This window comes from Taeniopygia guttata, chromosome 2 (genome assembly GCF_048771995.1).
Source record: "Taeniopygia guttata chromosome 2, bTaeGut7.mat, whole genome shotgun sequence".
Taxonomy (NCBI): Eukaryota; Metazoa; Chordata; class Aves; order Passeriformes; family Estrildidae; genus Taeniopygia; species Taeniopygia guttata.
The window spans coordinates 49046678-49066671 of record NC_133026.1 but is presented as its reverse complement, the minus strand read 5'-3'; the positions used below and the strand labels follow the sequence as shown (position 1 = coordinate 49066671).

Genomic DNA, 19994 nt, shown 5'->3' with positions numbered 1-19994 from the left:
TTATTGTGAATAACTGATATTGTTTATTATGTACTTAATGAAAGACACAATATATATTCCCAAGCTGACATATTGCTGCTTTTAAGGGAAATGAACCTATAATTTGAAAAACAAGGAAGAATTGAGGGGGCAAAAGTGTGTGGGTTTTTTTTAATAAGTAAGATATTACTACATGATCTTAGTAGCATTTATTTGTAATGCATTTAATGAAAGTGGACTTGAAGTGGTTATGGTGTTATTTAGGGATGCATTCTTAGAACTTAATGCCTTACTAAATCTGTTTTCAAACTAACACTTTCTATTTGGGCTTAATTGGCTTCTTAGTCTCAGTGTGAAATTTGCTCTCATGTTGAGTACAGCATGAATACAGAGATACTGTTCACTCACCTGTTAGTTAAAAACATGACTGGAAGTCGGTGTGTGTCTTCTGCCTGCCTTCTCTTGCACTACCCCAAAGCAATCTTGATACTTGTAAAATATCCCAATTTAATCTTGACTGGTGATTTGAAAGCTGTTGGTTTTGGAAGAGATGGAAAGATCTTTCTCATGTTTCTCACATAGGTGTTACGTTGTTCATGATGATTTTTGACAGGCGGTGAGCTATAATAAAGCCATTGCTTTATCTTTTGTTGTTTTGTACCTTTCTAAGCTGTAGATCTGCTCCTTGTTCCAGTTGCAAAGTAACCTGTCAAGTGAGATTATTTGAAAGAACATAAGGTTAACATAAGGTTAACACCAGCTCTGAGAACAGTTACGTGTTTAAGAGTGTGACATGAAGGTTGATTGGATGCGTTGGACTCCAGTTGCAAGGCCTTCCAGACAGCTTTGTCTTCCAAATTTACCCTTTTAAAAAATGTTATTTTTCCATCTCTGGGGAAGCAGCAAATTTGCAGAAATGTGAAGAAGCAGGTCTTTGTATACTGAGGTCGTTAAAACATTACTCTGGTTTTTCAGTGCTCCTTGATTTAAGAAATAAAACAGTAAGGCCAAATCCTTGATCTAAGACCATGTCTGTACTGTATGCTGCAGTGTAATATTTTCTTCATGTCTTGATTGGTACTCCTGCAAAGATAAGTGCACTTATATGAAGTCTGAAAATGACTTTTAAGTTGCTTTCCATGTCAATAGTCACTGGTCTTCTTTATTTGTTCTTTCATAATTGTAGTTGCTTTCTTAATAGGCCTGCTGCTGTTTTAAGTGTAATTTGTTTAAAAACCAATTAAACAAAAAAAGCCCTAGAAGACCTGTCTTTCCACTCACCTCCATTTCTTAAAAACACTGTCTTGGCTTTGTCTGGGGGTATTTGGGTGTGTTCTTGCAACTGTCCTTTCTACTACATGCATGCATTTCTTACCTTTGAAGTAAATGTTGTGACTTCATGGCTTGGATTTAAATCATAGTTCATTTAAAATAATGAACACCAAGAATTTTGCAACAGCAGATTAAAAAAATTATTAAATCCATGCAAAGCCACATGATATCTGACATTTACCTCTAATGTTTTAACCTATCTAAACCATTAATTGGGTGATTCTAATTTCCTTTTCTTCTTCCTTTTTCTTCCTGCATCCCATGTTGTCTGTGGTGGTTATTGTGGTTGGACTTTCCCCTGGTCAGTATTTTTATTTCCAGGAGGTGTTTCCTGTTCTGGCTGCAAAGCACTGCATTATGCAGGCCAATGCAGAATATCATCAATCTATCCTGGCAAAACAACAGAAGAAATTTGGTGAAGAAATTGGGAGGTTACAGGTAAGTAACTTTCTTCTCTGAAAAATATAGAAAAACTTCTAATCCTGGAAAGCTGGGTTGGAGTTCTGAAATCCAAATAACTAAGAATGAAATGTATTCAGAAATTGTTCAGGATTCTTATCACATGAATTGAATTATTATCAGCTGCAAAGATGCAAGGCACCTCTAACTTTTGTAAAGATGTGCTTTAGTGATTTTTGAGCAATTTGATACTGCTTAACATGTTAGATCTTTGTGTTTGCATAAGCTTCATATCTAAGTACAGCTAATATGACAGATTTGTTGATAAATTTTCCCACGTAATTCTACCTGACCCATACCTAGTTATTTTGCTGATATCCTGCTTTAAATCTGAGTAATTTTTAAAAATTGTATGAACAGTTTCCTTTTTAGTCTTAATAGTTTTTTCCCATTTATCTAGTTTCTAGGGGGACTTGGATGTTGTAATGAATAAGGTCGTCTCATGTTTTAAATACAGTAGAGAAAAAATATGGCTGAAATGAACTACTGCCTTCAAGTCCCTGGATCTTTTAGAAAATAGATATGTGAAATGCTGCTTCAACTGATAGTGAAGATCTATGTGCACTGTCAATCTACTGACATGCAGGAAATTTGACAGATTTACATAAGATGGTCATGTGGACATCTTGAAAGTTACCATTATGCATTTATCAACTTTGTGCAGGACGGAGTTTGAAACTTCTTTTTTGTATGCTCATCTGTTTTTTTAAGAATATATGAAAGTGAGAAAGAAAATTTATTATTTCAACCTGTGTTTAAAATTTTTTTCAGCATGCAGCGGATTTGGTGAAAACGGTGGCATCTCGCTATGATGAATATATAAACGTTAAAGATCTGGCTGACAAAATCAATCGTGCACTTGCAGCTGCTAAAAAAGACAACGATTTCATTTACCATGACCGGGTTCCTGACCTGAAAGATTTGGAGTCCATTGGAAAAGCCAGTCTTGTGAAGTCCACTCCAGTTGTTGTTCCACTCAGTCAGAAATTCACTGGTAAGCAAAGTGTGTGGAGTGCACAGGGTAATTGTTACCTTGTGAAACAAATGGTCAACAAAGTTCATTTGTGCCGTGCAAAAATAAACATTTACTTTTTGCATTCTGTTAAGGGTACAGCTGTGTTTTTGAAACTGCTGTTTTTCTTCTCCGGTTTGTTGTTGTTCTTGATGATAAGTGTAATAAAGCACAGGTTGAATATTCTTACCTGAAATGTACAATTCTCTTAAAGATCTTTCTAAGATTTTTCTCAGCAATTGTATTTTCTATATTAAACCAATCTTTTTAATTTCAGAAGGAAAAGTTCTGTAGGGGACAGTACCAAGTTATACAATACTAACTAACCTTGTTGCTGGTCTCCTATAAAGTTGAAAAATTTCAGTTTGTTGGCTCTACAGATGAGTTGTGAAAAAATTCTCTTAACTTTCTCATATTTTTCCTTTAATGAAACAATTAGAGATGAAACTATAAGGCAAATCTAATTTGTAACTCTACAGTTGGTGTAAATATATTGTCTTCAAATTATTTCAAACTCAATTCAGCCTTAAAAACGGAAATCTAAAGGCCTTTAAAAATAGATTTTTGTTTTTAAGGCATCTTGGGGAGTTGGAGGAAAGTATCTTAAACTGTTTAGGCCAGTCTCTGCAGTACAACACGTACAAAAAAGCTGTGAAGATGTTTGTGCTTTTACTTTCATAATGCACCTTGTGTAATTTATACTTCTCTAATTGCAGACCTTTTTGAGAAGATGGTTCCATTGCAAGTGCAACAATCTGTGAGTGTTTATAACCAGAGGAAGGCAGATCTGGTAAACAGGTCAATAGCCCAGATGAGAGAAGCCACAAATCTGGCAAATGGGTAAATATGGCTTCTTGTTAAATTTCTCAAGAGATGTTGTACATGGCTTGTAAGCCCTGGTGCCTTGCAGCCTGCAGATACCCAGATTATAGCAGTGATTTTTCATTACTGTATAGTAGGCTGGCAAATTTGTACCATAACAGGGGAATTTAGAACTACTTTTCTGTAGGTGTTAAATCTGAAAGCTTATTAAAAACAAGTAGTATTTATTTTTCTGCCATCTTTTCTCATTTTTAGGAGTCCAGCACTTACTCAGAAAAAGTTCCAGTACCATTAATCTAGAAGCATTTTCCTATTCCAATGGTTATTAAAAATAAATAGTTATTTAAAATAAATAATTATTAAAAAATTGTACCAATCTGAGAGGAAGCAATCTAACTTAAAGCAGTTGCTTCTTTTGTCTACTAGTCACTACCTAAAATATTTGCCATGTTTTCTAAGTGCTAAAAGGCTAGGATTTCTTTGTGTTTTTAAGAGCTTTGAAATGTCTTTTTAGTGAAGCGTATGTTTGAAATTTAAGCCTAAGCATACATTACACTCTATTTCCATTATAACTGACTGTGTGATTGTCTGTTTGTTTGTTTAGATAGCAGAGTTATTTTCAGGATAAAAGTTGTTTATTTAACATGTTGACTTTTTCAGTGTGTTGGCTTCCCTCAATCTTCCTGCTGCTATTGAAGACGTGTCTGGTGATACTGTTCCTCAGTCTATTTTGAACAAGTCTAAGTCTGTGATTGAGCAGGGGGGAATTCAGACAGTTGATCAGTTGATCAAAGATCTGCCCGAACTGCTGCAAAGGAACAAAGAAATTTTAGATGAAGTAAGCCCAAAACCACTACTCTAAAACATTCTTAAAATACATTTCCACTGAATGCTTCACTTTAAATGACAATAGAAAAAGTGCACAATTATTAAAATGCTTGTAACTTTAATAATGCTTTCAAAATATGCTATTCAAATGTTCAGCCCATACAAAAACTGTATTGTCACACGTCCATGTTTCCTTACAAATATTTTCTTTTTAAAAGTCTTGGTGCAGAGGGGGAAGCATTGGGAAAACATTCTAAATCAATTTGAGTGATTTGTCCCTTTCACGCCTGTTTTTTGTCAAATTATATTGTAAAAGAATGTATAGGCACTGTTTGTTTTCTACACTAGCTGCATATTTTGAAGCTATTTTATGTTTAAAACAGCTCATAATGCATGTAACATTTTACTCTTGCAGTCTCTGAGATTATTAGATGAAGAAGAAGCTACAGACAATGACCTGCGAACAAAATTCAAAGAACGCTGGCAGAGAACACCATCCAATGAACTCTATAAGCCTCTGAGAGCAGGTGCAGTCCATGTTTCACGCTTTGGGTTCTAAAGATGTCTGTAGGGTAAATTAAAGTAGCTTTCAGTACTCTGATATAAATACACCAATTTCAGTTTGAGGCAGGTTGTGCCAAAATATCTTGATTGGAGTCTGCACTGTTACTTGGAGCTGAAAGAGGATGTGACAGAGAATTTGCTGCTGCTTTTGCACTCTTGGTGTGCATGTGTGTGTTGCTTATAGGTGAAGTCTTATGAAATAAGGGCCTAGTTACCCTTGTAAAATCATGGCTCAGGATACTTAGGCTATATTGAAGGGAACTCTGAGAGAGTCACTCAGCTGGAATAGAGGTAGAGAGACATGAGAGACGTTCTGCATGACTGCCACATGTCCACATCGTGGTGTATGGGGGTTGATTGACTTGGACTTGTTGTGCCTTGAAAGTATATAAACTGATAACTGGCTAACTGCTTTAAAAGGCCTGGTTTTTAAAAGAGCTGCAATAATGCAGCTCTTCTTTGCATTGCCTGGGGACTCTGAGTCACTTTGTGTCGCCCTGATTCTTAAGTTTTTCTAAAGCCTTCTGAGTATACATTCTGTTGGAAAACTTTCCCACACAATTTTTGTAAACAACATATTGTTTTGCATTCCTTCATGGGGGTGGAGAAACTTGAAGTACTAGTAGTTTATCCAAAGTCTTTGGAGAGGTGGCCCATTCACTCTCAAATCCACTGTCACCTTTGGAAAAGTATAAAAGTTGGAGTCAGAAAATAAACTTTCTCTTTTACCTTGCAAAATAGCAGTGGCTCGCGTTGTGCTTTCACGTGTCCTATAGCGACAACTTTGCTTCATACATGTGCACACTTAAGTTTCAGAAAGCAAATGAAATGAAAAATGCATGCCCTCCTAAGGATCTAATTTCAATTGCCTCTTAAAATACTTCAATATATTTTTCTTTGTCAACATATTCTTTTTCAATGAGTGTGCTGTCTCTTTAATTTAATGGTTTTTTTTTCCCTCAGCAGTTAAGACAAACTACTTAAAACCATCACTATATCAGGCTTTCTGTGTGCCTAATATGTGTTGTCTTTTGAAGTTAAGAAGGCACTGATACCACTGACTTGGTCTTGCAAAGTTACAGAGGTTTAAATCTGCAGAGTAGCTCAAAGCAGTGTTCATTCATATACCTTTTTATGCTTCATGGGAGAATTAATATAGGTGCCTAGTTTATGCACTTTTTAAGACATAATTTGGAAGCTTAAGTTTATATAAAAGTCTTACATATTGTGCAGGCTTATAAAAATGTATGATGGCTTGCTGAAAAGCACAAAAGCTGCTCAGGTGCAAGATTGGTTAGAACAAATTTTGAAATGATATAAACTCTCTCTTTTCCTGCCCCCAGAGGGAGCTAATTACCATAATATTTTGAGTAAAGCTATGCAAGCAGATGGGCAGGTGAAGGAGCGCTATCAGACTCACCGGGATACGATTGCACTTCTGTGTAAGCCAGAGGCAGAACTCAACGCAGCCATACCTTCTGCCAACCCAGCAAAAACACTGCAGGGAAATGAGGTAAAGCAGTGAAATTTGTCTCTATTTTGAATACAAGTGCTATTTGTCTAACAAAGTAAATGTGCATGAATTGGTAATTTAATTTGTTTCTGTCTCAGTTGATACATGAGGTAACTAACATTTGGAAAAGAAGTTGTCTTCATGTTTAAAATCTTCTTGAGCATAGTTACATTTGATATGAGCAATAAATCACTGTGGCCAGCAAGACTGGTTGACTACTATAAAAGGAGCAACGAATATTTTTATGTAGGGGAGTGGGATGTAGTGCTCGGGTTCTTGGGACAACGTAAGACATGGGTCAGTATTTTAAAGTGTTAGGCAATGACCAAGAAGTTAATGGCTCATCTACAGCAATATTACTATTTTTCTCATAGTAATGATTTTATGTCAGTGGTTTTTGCTGCCATCTTACAATATCCTATTGAAGGTATCTGATCAACTTAAACACCCAAACATTTTGCAGTAATTCAACAAAAGCAAACTTGTAGAAGAGAATATAGATTAAGAAATGCTTGAAGATCTTTGGTCATATTTTGCCCTGGTTTCTCACCTTTAAATACACTCATAAACAAATACTCATGCAGAAATATTGCCAGCATCAGTGAGGAGTGCAAGATGAAAACAAGTTATTAATAGGTTATACTTCCCCAGTAGTTCCTCTTAACTTGCTAACTTAGGACATTTATATTGTCTAGGTTGTTAATGTCTTAAGAACTTTGCTGGCCAGTTTGGATGAAGTTAAGAAGGAGAGAGAACAACTGGAAAATGACCTGAAATCTGTAAATTTTGACATGACAAGCAAATTCCTGACTGCGCTTGCGCAGGATGGTGCTATAAATGAGGAGGCTATCTCTGTGACTGAGTTGGACAGAATTTATGGAAGTTACACACAGAAGGTGCAGGAGTCCCTAAAAAAGCAGGAAGAACTTCTCAAAAACATTCAGGTACAACACTTTGCATGTTTTCCTTTCTCCTAAACTAAGAGCAACAATACTTCTACCTGTCTAGTACTTTAGAAGTCCCACTTTGCTTTCTAGTCTGTTTTACTTTTTATTCTGCCACATGGCAGTTGATGCTTCTTTATGCCTCAATCATTGAGAAATACAGTGATGTCTTTGTGTTCACTAGAAAGAAATGGGAATGTTTAGCAGGCTCTCCCTACAGCTCCAGTGTAAATTATCTTGGACCTTTTCTTGGCTCAATTCTGTAGATGGTTTTGTCCTTGAAAGAAGTTTTAAGTGGAGTGTTAAAAAATTTTTGGGTTTTTATTTTTTTCCACTCACTCCATTTTAATTCTTCCTGGGATAACAGGAGATGTGTCCTTACTGTCTAGTAGAAGACATTTTGGGTCTCTGAAGTACAGCTTGGTTTATTCCTAATTGCTCTTTACAATATATGCTTGACTTTCAGTATGTGCAGAGCTCTTTGAAGTAAAACTTAATAGCATTTCTCTTATTTATAAATTCAGTCTTAATTTGTCAGAGATGGGTACCTGGAATATCTGGCAAAAGAGGAGGTCTTAGTGCTTGGAGAAAAGATAATGGCAGCTTGAGTAATGATGGAGATTTTTTCCAATATGGAAAAAAAAATTTCTTAAATGACCATATACACCATGTTTAGCAATGATTTTATATTTGGATATTTTTTAGCACAACATAGTTAAAAAATCTTCATGGGTATTACTTTATTGTTTGAATGTTCTGGAGTTCAAGTTTGTTGTCTTCTGGCAGTTGAAACAGTCTTTTTAAGTTTGCTTGTTTATTTACCTGAAAGAAAAGAGTTGTAAATAGGCAATCCTTCTGTAAGTTTTCCTCTTGCCTGTCCTTTCAAGAGTTTGCCAATGTCAACCAAATTTGAAGTAATGCTTCTTAAAAATACTGACTTTCAGTATGATTTTATGAATATCAATGGAAGTTAGTACAGGAGAGAGCCTAATTAGTATAGCCTTGGAAAGAGAGTCTGCAGGATGAGCTTGAGAATTATTCAAGGCAGCCCATAACAGAACCGGTAATTAAGTGGTGATACCTACTGCCAGTGAGTTAACATATGTAGTTCTGAAACATAAATTATAATAGTCGCTGTGCTTGGCAGGTAACGAGTGTGGAAGTCCAGTGTGGATGGGAGATGAGGAAAAGCAGGTGTTGCGGAAAACAGAAGCAATGAGTAAGAGGGAAAAAGAAAGCAATACATACAGAATCTTGTATGGAACTAGCTTGCATTATTTGCATTGTTTATTCTCTTCTTTTAAGAATGCGCATCAGGATTTTTCAAAGATGAAACAATCAAACAACGAATCTAATTTAAGAGAAGAAGTCTTGAAGAACTTAGCTGTAGCAAATGACAACTTTGTGGAACTTGTAGCTAATTTAAAAGAAGGCACAAAGGTATGGTAATGCTTAAGGGATTGAAAGGACTTTTTTTTAATGTGTACAATGAGATGTGAATCAAAAATCATAATAAACTTTGGAGACATGGTAGCTGACAAGTGCATTTTTGAGGATTTTACTACTGGAGCGAAGACAGTGAGTTGCTTGAATTTTGATTGTTTCAAGAGCTATGAAATGCTTCTTTGTTCCTATCTGAAAAGTAAGCTTTTCTGAGCAATAGGATAACTTGTTAATTACAGCTGAGTAAATGATGCTGAAGCACCCAGATGAGCCATTGTATCTGAGAAATTCTTTCATCTGTTCTCCCATGGTACTTAATCACCTTATAAAATTGGTGGTTTAAATGTTGTTACTGCATACATGAGAAATAATGAGAGCTGTATTTAGCTTGCTTTTTTTGATCTGGGCATCTGGAAGGTGTCGTATGGCTGCTGTACTAAGTATTTTTTTGCTGGTTTATTGATACCTCGTTAGAGGGAAAAAACCCAACCTCTGACATATCTATACAAATGAAATGCATGGAATTGAGAGCAATAAAATTAAAAATAAACAATTATCCTTTACAACAATAATAAATAGTTAATCACCAAAAGTGATCCAGTTTTGCTCTGGTTTCAGTACATTTTTTTAATTATCCCAAACTATTTTTGTATTTATACACCCCCACACACACACCCACAAAATTCTATATTATTACAGTGATGGGCAACAGCAGCTGACTATTTTGGTTTTAAAAAGTACAATAGAATGTACTAGCAAACCTTACTGGAATGACAGGTTCTGGGCACTGTAATAGTACAACACCTATAGCTGGATCAATATGTAGAAGTATGCCAGCATGGAATCTGAAAGTATTGATTGAACATATTGTGGTTTTATTTTTCTTTACTAGTTTTACAATGAGCTGACAGAAATCCTGCTGAAATTCCAGAACAAGTGCAGTGACATTATCTTTGCTCGCAAGACTGAAAGAGATGAACTGCTCAAGTAAGATTTCAATGTTTTGTGTAAGCATTGCAGAAATATTAAAGTATTTATCAGTAATTTATCTTTGGGGACATGTTTATTATGATGAAATAAAAAAGGAAGAATAGGTGTGATAAGCCTATCACTTCTTTACTTTAATCCTAGTCCTACTCTCGTCTCTCCTAGGAAAGTGATAGGAGAAATAAACAGAAGAATCTACTTTGAAATCTGCTCTGTTGTTCCTGTGTGCAGTTCAGGACAAATCTGTTTCATGTTATGATTTCACTCTCTACTCTTTTTGGCATGCATTTGTTAGTTATTTTATTTTATTCTTTCCTTTGAGGAACTTCTGATTTCCGCACCCTGCTCCTGCTGTCAATTTAGTTTGAGAAATTAGATGTTTCGTCATATGATTTTCTTCTGTGTCTTCAGTGTGACGGGGGAAAAGCATCAGTATTCTACTTGCTCGGCAGTCAGCTCTAGTCTCATACTTTATCATTGCTTAGATATGTGGATTGCTTACAATACTGGGGAGAGAAGCACATTTTGTCCTTCATGTGAGGAAGAGTGTTTGATGTCATTGTCCCCTATATGAGATCAGACTTAGTATAGATGTGATTTTTAGGCTCTTCTCTTAAGAGGAAAACGCAATTGAAAAGGTTTGTCATTTAATCAGTGCTCTTCAGCAAAACACATAGCCTTTTATAAGAAAGGACTTGTTACTAGAATTTTGGTTGGTGAAGCTGCAGTTATTCTGTGTACGTGCCGTCTTAGAAATGAGTTACTCAACCCTCAATTTTTATCTTTCCAAACTTGATCCTTTGTAGAATTGTTTTTTTTTTCATTTGGGTTCTGTACTTGTAAACAAAGTCTGAATTACCACCCCTTCTGCCTTTATTTGGCCTCCTACATTCATGTACTTTGGCAGCTGTTAGGCTGCCTAACTGAGGCAGAGGTCTGAATATCTCACATCTCTACAATGTTTATGTTGAGTGTTAAGGCTGCAGGGTTAGTGTTAATAGAACATTCTGCTGAGTCTTGCTGTGCTCTTTTACTGTTTTGGCTAATGTTATGATCTATACCTAGTACTGAGTTAGAACATCAAGACATTATTAGAAAATAAATGTAACAGTTAATCAGAGAGTTGGCTAGAGGGTGGTTTCCATAGAAGTGATTTGGACTCCAAATTTAGTTTGAGCTAGCTTAGTGATCATGCTTTGAATATTTGACTTACTCTACTGCATCTTTTTGGCTTAACTGGCTGCAATGTATAACAAACCATTCTTAAACTAAGCTACATGTTTGCTCTTCTGTTTTTAATAGAGATTTGCAGCAAAGCATTGCTAGGGAGCCCAGCGCTCCCTCCATTCCACTGCCTACATATCAGACCACTCCAGCAGCAGGAAGTAAGCCAGCAGCATCACCTGCTCCCACTCCAGCCCCAAGAACCATGGTGGTAAATACATGCTGCAGAGTTAGTGGGTTGAAAATACTGGGTCTGTACTTGAGAACTCTAAACTGATCTGTAATTTGTGTGTATCACTCCTTAGTATACTGGTGTGGTTAAAAATGTGTTGAAGTGAAATAGAGGACAAAATCTTAAGGCTTTGCAGAGAGGTGTGTTATGTACTATTCATATTCATAATTTCTAGATTTGAAATTAAAAGCTTACTGCCATTTAGATGCTTTGCTTAGATGCTTTCGTCTTAATCTGTATCGAGGAAATATAGAAGTCTGTTTAAAATGAAAGTGAAAATGAATTAATCGTATAACCACAGCTTTTGATTCCAAGACTTCAATAAAGAAACTTCAGTTTAATTCACTTTCTCTTTTTAGGGGACTAAACCACAGCCACCAGCAAGGCCACCACCACCAGTGATTTCTGCAGCAAGCAGTTCCTCTTCTGCATTAGCACCCTCTGGAACAGCTGCAGCTCCTGCTGCTGCTCCAGCTCCTACTGCAGGAGCCAGTGCGCCTGCAGCAAGCACTGCACCTTCACAGGCACAGGGACCACCTTACCCAACTTATCCCGGTTACCCAGGGTAAGTTACAGGAGCACTTAAGCAGATTTTTTGTTATCCTGTTACTTAAAAGCACTTTTTCTTGTGTGCAACATTTTAACATTAGTCATTGTTAAAGCTGAAAGTTTGCTGTTTGAGGGAAGGAATTTTTTGGTTGGTTGCGGGTTTTTTGTTTGGATTGGGGTTTTTTTTGGTTTTTGTTAGTTTTAATCATGTAACTCTTATAGGAATCATTTGCTTGTACCTTTTGTGGGAAGGTACATTTTTAGTGTTTACAGTTCATCTTCTTTAAAGGAGAAGAAAAATAGGCCTGCATTTCCTTAACCGTGGTTTGTTGATTATTGCCAACACTTGCATAATCATTTGTGGTGGTTATCTCAAAACCATCAGCATGTCTTATTTTTCAAGTCTTTAGTATGATACTAAGATACTGAAAAATACAGAGAAAATTCCAGTTGAGTAGTGCTTTCTTCTGATGCTTTTTTCCATCTTCCTTGTGTCATCATAATGAAATGAAGGCATCTGTGCTCTCCTTTGGTAGCAGGCTCAGCAAATGTTGAAATATGCACAATGTTATTAAACATTTGAGAATTAATTTAGATCAGTTCTAGTTCCAGCAAGTTGCCTTTACTCCACCTTCTGTCTACATTTCTGTTCCATGCACTGTAATAGTTTTCATGTTCACTCCTTGAAAGTTACCACATTCCCTGCTGCACTCAAAGCAAAATGAAAGGAAAGCATTTGTGGAGACTGCATGTCTGTTTGTATCTATTAATGAGTTGTTTTTGCAAATTACCATCATCAATGTTTTTCAACTCAGGTATGCTGTTTTTTCCCCCCCCTCCACAGGTATTGCCAGATGCCAATGCCAATGGGCTATAATCCATACATGTATGGTCAGTATAATCTGCCATATGCACCGTCACCTGTGTATCAGACTCCTGGACAGCCACCATATCCACCACCTCAACAGCCTGGATACCCTTTTCCTCAACAGCCTTATTATCAGCAATAATGTCTCTGCAAAGAACCTCTGCTTGTTAAAATTTGGGAGAAATTGGCAATAAGTGTACTAAAACTTCTAGCTTCCGTTAGTGTACCATACTGAACTGTATGCAGCTATAACTCCTGTCTCTTGTTAACTGCTCTAAAATGTCTAGGTCAGTTTTTATGACACTAAAGTCTTTGAAGGATCTACTGCAGTGGTTTAGACCATAGACTAATGCCAGAATTCGAGCCTAGTTCAGTGGTCTGAAGCAGTACAGTACATTTTGGTTAGACCAAAATATTTGCTTGCAAAAATCCTCCAAGTAACAAATAGGTTCAGATGAGAAAAACAAAGCAGTGTGTGCACTGGATGTGATTCATTCTACAGAACCATATAGCATTTCCTTCTATACTCTTATTAGTTTGTATTTTTTTAGTTTAGTTAAAATACGCTATTTTGTCTAACAATCAAGCCCTTGTAAAGCATCAGTAAAAAGAAATAAATTACTTAAGAATGGTTTAAACACTTGGCATTCTCATTACCATAAAAATGTGTTTTGTGTGTCTGTAGATTGTTTCATTTGTCCCTTGACTTTCGTAACTTAAAAGAAGTACTCAAGGGTTCAGCCTTACAAGTGAATTTCCACCTCTTTTCCACAATTCTGTATTTTTTGACAGAATCTATAATTAACCCTTTAAGTGTTGGTAGATGAAGTCTTACAGGTAGAGTTTTCCTATAACTTTGAAGTGCATTGGACTGAAATACATGTATTACCATTTTTAAAGTGGTTGCTGTCATCTGCAGGATACTATGTAAACAAAGGGATGTCTGGGTCTTACAGGACCAGTGAGTAGTTGTTCTAACTTGTGTTTTCCAAAGAGATGGGGTGGAAAATATGTTATGGCTCAAAATAGGGCAACTGTTGATTGCTGGAGCTTTGCAGTTTGCTTTTTAAATGTTTGCTTTTTTTCCCTTGAAAAAACAGATGTATTCCCTCAGGGAGCTTGTTTTCAGTGGAAAACTTTTTTTTGGGGCAGGGGAGAAAGAAAGTCTTATGAATGAAAGCACATTGAATGTTTACTTTTGGATCCATCATCTCAAGGGATAAATAACCTTGCACTGCATTTTACATAAGATAGTGAAGAATCTTAAGTTTGGGGTTAATGGCTTCTACCAAATATTTGCTAACAATTTTTCAGCCTTTTCTCTTTCTAACAGGCTTGTCTAATGAGGGATTCTCCTTTCATTTAGCCCTTGATAAGAGTTGGTTCTGTGGGACAGTAAATTTTATGAATGCTTCATAGAAGATGTTCTGGCCTTACAGAATAACTATAACAGTACCTGTGTTATAAAAAGTTACTCCTTTGTTTTTCTATTAAAGTGCCTGATTAAGATATCGAGGTATATTTTAGTATAGGTGTTTAGAGGTGCCAGTTATTGTAGCATCTGGGTGGAAACCTCACTGGATCATGAATATTCTTCCTCATAAAGAAAGTAGCATTCATATTCATATGAGCTCCTTTCTTTCTGTCTCAAGTTCCTCTTGCTGTGTGATCATCCCGATTACTGTGTGAAGACTCCTTGTCTTCAATACTTGCTAACCCCTGTGGAAAATGTGGATCAAAAGGTAGAAATGAGCACCCCTTATAGAACTTATTGAAGACCTAATTCTAAACAAATTTGTTAATCTGTAGAAGCTCGGTGATGTGGGGAACATGATGGGGTAAGGGAATACAGCACCATAGTTGAAACTGCTGCACAAAGACAGGTGCTTTGCATTTCTTCATAAACATTGCTGAATGGGGTGGTACAGAAACCTCTCAGTTTTTGTTTTTTTTTTTTTCCCCTGATGAGAAAACATGAGGCAAGCGAGGACAATGAGAAAAAGCTAGGAAGATAACTGTTTGGAAACAGCAATCAGAACCTGATATTATTCTAACAGGAAAAACAGTAGTTTTCCACTAATTTCACTGTGTCAATGTGCAAGTGCAAGTCTAATGCAACCTTTTAAATTCTAAATTTTTAGTATGCTATGGGCTGTAGGTTTTTCAGTTCACAAATTAGATGCATTTGAGCTATTGTGTAAATTTGTTTTTAGTGCCTCAATTGATAAAACTTATTTTCATGCTGTGTGAAAAAGTCATTTGTTCCAGCATAAAGATTCTTAGAACTGAAATTTCCTTTTTAAAATTTCATAGATCTGGAATTCTGTCAAAACATTTTTTCAGGTTGTGTTTCTGCTTGCTTTAGTCTATTATTTGAATATGTGTAGAAATCTATGCATTATGTTCAGTTTTTCTCTTTTTTTTTTCCTAAAGAGAACAGAAAAATACAGACATGTTATGTATCTGCTTTTAAGCATGCAGTTGTCATGACTTTGGTTGAAATGTTACCTTGTTCTTCTATAGTTTATTAAAAAAATCGGTTAGAAAACCTGATTTCATGGCGTTTTTCTCAACTCCTTTGGGTTCAGACACGTGTTATTTTGGAAAGGATGGAAACAAGTTACAGGCTTCCAAGAATGTTTGTGCTGTGAAGGCATATCAGCTACAGCTGCTTGGTAATAACAGCCTCGTTCAGATCCTGGTAGTTGTGTTTATTTCCAAAGCTTATGGAGTGTATTTCCCTCTGTTTATATGAGGAGGAAATGATTAAGATTGGTTTAATGGTTCTGTGCCATCAGAAACTTGTATTCCAAGTTTGTTTTTGTGAACTCGTGTTCAGGTTGGGTTACACGAGACTCCCAGCATCATGGGCATTAAAGCATGGATTGCAAGAAAAGGGATTGTAAGGGCAGCTAATAACAGCAGATAAACAGTCCCCATGGGCACTCCAAGAAGTCAATTAATTTTAATTTTTTTTTTGTTTTGCTTTAAAGGCTTTGTAATGCCATGCTTGTTTCAATTGCTGTGTGGAGGGAAAAGTTTATGGCCAAGTCCTTTCATGAAAGTATAAAAGCTTTCAATGCACTTAGTAAGAAAAGCAAGTTTTAGGAAGCAAGCTAATAGCAGATCATCAGTGAAATACCAAACTCTTGCAGGTCTGGCAGGTCTTTCTGTAATTTTTTCTTTATTAAAATGGTTTCAGCCCATATGGGAAAAGTGTCTTCTTTCCTGACCACTAATAGGACATTGCTGCTAATGGTGATTCTTTTACTATTATCCCACTGTTTTGAGTGATTTTAGAACTGATTTGTGAGATTTAGTTTGAATTAGACTGAATGAAGTCCTTTGCTATTTCCAAGTACCTTGAGGCAGTATATGAACCTTGACATAATGTAACAGCCTCACCCATTGTCAGATAGCTGAAAATCACAAGAAAATCCTTTGGAAAACACTTTTTTCCTTTTCCCCTCTTCATTACCTGGGAGATATGCTTGCTTGTTGCTAAAAAGTGTTTAGTTCTGAAATTACTTGCATCTCAGAAGCTGTTTTCTGGTGTGCATTTATCCTGGCAGAACATTAAAATAGACTAAGTTGAGCAATTACGGGTTTGAGTTTTGGTTGTATACTATTAAATGAAACTGCCTGAATTTTCAAGAGTTCACTATGTATAGTTTAAAAGAAACTATTTGGAAAGTTTCAGTGCCTGAAAAGATCAGCTATTACAGCAGAGCAAAACTCAGAATTGCTTTTTTGTATTGTTTATGGGGAAAGATTTGAGGTTCTTGCTGCTTTTGACTAACATTACCCAATGTGCTATCTTTTTAGGTTTACTATGACTTTTGAAAAGTATATTTGTAATGGTCAGTGTTTCCTTTTTTAAAAAATAAGTGACTTCTTGTTCATCATGACAGTTAAGTACTGCTAGATTAAAAAAAATCTATTAGTTTTTTTAGTTGCACTGCTCCAAGTACTTTTCCTTACTCTTTTGTGTTCTGACAGTCAAAAACTTTATACTCAAGTTGAGATTTTTCTGATTTGGACTCAAATTTGGAACTCTGGTAACTTACTGGCAAGCATAGAGTTACTGTTAATCTCAAGTTATGACTTTAATCTTGCATCTAATTCCCCTAATTGAGTATAATAGTCCCTGGTGCCCACAACTGTATCTCAGTTATTATACTGTGCTTTTTTTTTTTCCCCTTTTTTTTTAATGTTTCAAAATCGTTGTGAGAGGCTGGCCACCAGTTTTATTAATCAGGTTGTGAAGAAAAACTGTTTACTATCAAGCATGAAAAGGAAGAGGCAACTGCCATTGCAAAATCAGCACCAAGGCTTCGCCACAGAATACTACTTTTGGTCCCTTCAGTCCTTTCACCTTTAAAACATTCAGCAGTTCTGTATGGCAACACCTGTTTGCATTTGCACTTCAAAGTTCAAGCACCCCTGGGTGTGGAATGCTGTTTTTGGTGCTGGTAAGCTGTTGGGAGTGTTTGCTGGTGTGAAGCACTTTTTCTAGCCAGGTGTGGTGTGTTGCTGGGAAGGCAAAGCAGTGGAAAGGCCATTCCCAGTGGGCAGCTTGCCTGCAGTCCCTTTCCTTGGAGGCTGAGGTGGTGAGCAACCACATGGATATAGACCTGGCAATTCAGCTGGTCTTGGGCTCTGCTCCTGGGACACATGCACACAACAGCTGACAGCATCCTGGTGACAAAAACGTGCTTAGACTTGGCTCTGGCGTCATTGTGGGCACTGATAAGATTTATACCAAAACCAGATTTGACCTCAAGTGACCTTTCAGCTCTAGTAACCTGTCCTGTGACCTGAAGTAACCTTTATCCTAGAGTAACTTTTGTCCTTTGATTGTGAGGAATCTTTGCCATTGAGGAACATCTGTCCTTGGACCTCAAGTAACCTTTGATCTTGAGGATCCTCTGTCTTGTGTCCTCAATTAACACTTGACCTTGAGGAATGTGTCACCTCAATTAACTTTTGGCTGGAAATAAGCTTTGACCTCATGTAACCTGTGTCCACCGGCCTTGAGTAACATTTGAAATAAATTAATCTTGGCCCTGTAACAGGCAGAACCTTGTACCTTGAGTAATCTTTGTTCTGAAGGAACTTTTGACCCAGCATAACCTCTGTATTCTGGCCTCATGCAGCCTATGAGCTCCAGTAACCTTTCTCCTTGAGCAACCTGTTTTGTGATCTCAGTTAAACGCTGTCCTGTGACAGATGCTGGACTAGCATAGTTCTGGAAATCTGCCTTAGAAAGTAACCTTTGACATTCTGCTCTCTGAACTGAAGTAACCTTTGATCTCAAGTAATCTTCGTCCCATGACACAGCCTGGCCTAGGCTCACTCTGGAAGGATGCCTTTGAAATTGTTGCAGACAAGCAGCATTGTGTGTTCTGGGCAGAAAGCACTGGGCTGTTGTACAAGCAATATGAGGGCAAATGGCTTCATCTGCCATGGCTAAGCTCCAGCTTCTCCTGCCCCACAGGCATTCTGCTAGCAGTGGGAGACCCTTCTGGCTTCAATGTCAGCTGTAGGATCCTCTGTGGATCTACAACCCTGGTGCCAAAACAGACAACAGGAGGACTTGTTTGTGGTGCGTGAGTTGAGTGTCCAGGTTTTGCTAATGATCACTTCTGCTGGAACAGAGAGGCTGCCTAAGGTGGATAACAGCCCTGTGTTTTGGCTGGTACAACATTTTCAGGTGATTTCATCTATCAGATTTGCCATTAGTCTGCCTGCTTTTGAATGTGTGACAGCAAGAGTGTAGTGGCGTGTGAGGTGGGAGGCCGAGGTGTAAGTGCCAACTACTTTACACCTGGGGAGTTCACTGCAGTGCTGTCTGCCTGAGGGTGGGCCTACCCAGCTCTTGTTTCCCTGCTGTTTCCTAAAGGTTTTTAGATCTCCCCAAAGCCACACCTGGTGGCACCTCTTACTTTTTGCTAGCTTAAACTTTTCTGAGTTGGATATACATTTGTGTATACACACACACACACACACACACACACACACTATCTGAATTGTAAGACATCCAGCCTGTGCTGTTTACATTCTCAGATGAGCAGCATCACAGAGCTGCCTGCTAAGCCTGCAGCAGAGGGCAGACTGAAACCGTGTAACCAACAGATCTTTTTGGTGTGAATATGTGCGAAAAGAGATTTGAAGTTTATGCTGGTTGGAAGGACAGGCAAATAGTTTTTTAATTAAGCATTGTCAAATTTAACTTTGTGTAGGTACCATGAGTGCTCCTTGGTCGATGATCTGGAGCCTGAACTGTAAAATCAGCCAAATGAAGGGACAGTTATGCCAGCTGCCTGCATCCATCTTCCTGACCAGCTGCACACTGAACTCGGAGGACTGTGCTGCCAAGGTGAAGGGATAGGTAAGATTTCAGGTCATCCTAAATGGCTTTATTGGCCTTCTGGGCTTATGTAGCTTTTGGGAATTTTCTACTTTTAGTTTGCATACTTGCACAGTGTCTTTCTGTATATACCCAGTGTGATTTTAAACTCATCTGGCATGATAAGATGTCTGCTTACCTGGAGCAATCAAAATTAACTAATTAGATTTAAGCAGCTGCAGCAATGGATAGTGGAACAAAGTGGAGTGTGAGTGTCATCATGACCCATTCTAAGAGGAAGAGTAGGAAAAAGGGTCCCATGCTGCTGGCAGGAGAGAAGTGCGTTGGCAGTAACAGCTCTGTCACTGTGGGGTCAGCTACAATGCTAACAGCAGATGTGGCACCAGGGGCATGAAAAGCACTCAGAGAGGGAAGATGGCAAAGTGGTCAGAGAGGAGAAGGAGCCAGGAGAAAATGGAAAGAAAGCTGAGGGAGGGATAGTTAATAGTTGAGGAAACAGAAGGTAAATAAAAAGAGTTTAGGAAGAGGAGGAAGCATGCAAGAAAGGCCCCAAGACTTTGACAGCACAAATCATAGCATTTTAGGTGGTACTAGGAAAGCAGAATTCAAGCTGAAAGGACTGAAATATTAACTAAAACAGAAGAAAAATTAATGGTGGTAAAGGGAGGGAGGAAAATGAGCTTTAACTGTACAGAGAGAGAAAATTTAGAAAAGAAATTTAAAGGCAAAGGAAACTAATTCTTTTCCAGTGAGTCTGAAGAGCTGGATGAAAGCTGGGGGTTGATGATGGGCAGAGAAGGTCTTTAGAAGGGAAAACAGATGCAGCAGATCATGTGCTTTTGGCAATGTTGGTCCAGGCTGGCTGTAA

The 19994-nt window shown here is 37.4% G+C and overlaps 1 protein-coding gene across 2 annotated transcripts in view; it reads left to right on the top strand.

Annotated features, from left to right (window-relative positions):
- Nucleotides 1–13394, top strand: part of PDCD6IP (programmed cell death 6 interacting protein) — a 28776-nt gene extending 15382 nt beyond the window's left edge. Inside the window, exons 7-18 of one of the 2 annotated variants that reach the window (XM_030265217.2) lie at nucleotides 1633–1749; nucleotides 2542–2764; nucleotides 3499–3622; nucleotides 4265–4442; nucleotides 4848–4959; nucleotides 6340–6509; nucleotides 7205–7453; nucleotides 8759–8893; nucleotides 9789–9883; nucleotides 11186–11318; nucleotides 11699–11904; nucleotides 12733–13394. In XM_030265217.2, the coding sequence (XP_030121077.2) occupies nucleotides 1633–1749; nucleotides 2542–2764; nucleotides 3499–3622; nucleotides 4265–4442; nucleotides 4848–4959; nucleotides 6340–6509; nucleotides 7205–7453; nucleotides 8759–8893; nucleotides 9789–9883; nucleotides 11186–11318; nucleotides 11699–11904; nucleotides 12733–12898 (1908 nt within the window). In that variant the 3' untranslated portion in view covers nucleotides 12899–13394. Of the gene's footprint in view, nucleotides 1–1617; nucleotides 1750–2541; nucleotides 2765–3498; nucleotides 3623–4264; nucleotides 4443–4847; nucleotides 4960–6339; nucleotides 6510–7204; nucleotides 7454–8758; nucleotides 8894–9788; nucleotides 9884–11185; nucleotides 11319–11698; nucleotides 11905–12732 lie in introns of both variants that reach the window. The other variant, XM_030265215.2, reaches the window with a different exon arrangement.
- The last annotated feature ends 6600 nt before the right edge of the window (nucleotides 13395–19994 follow it).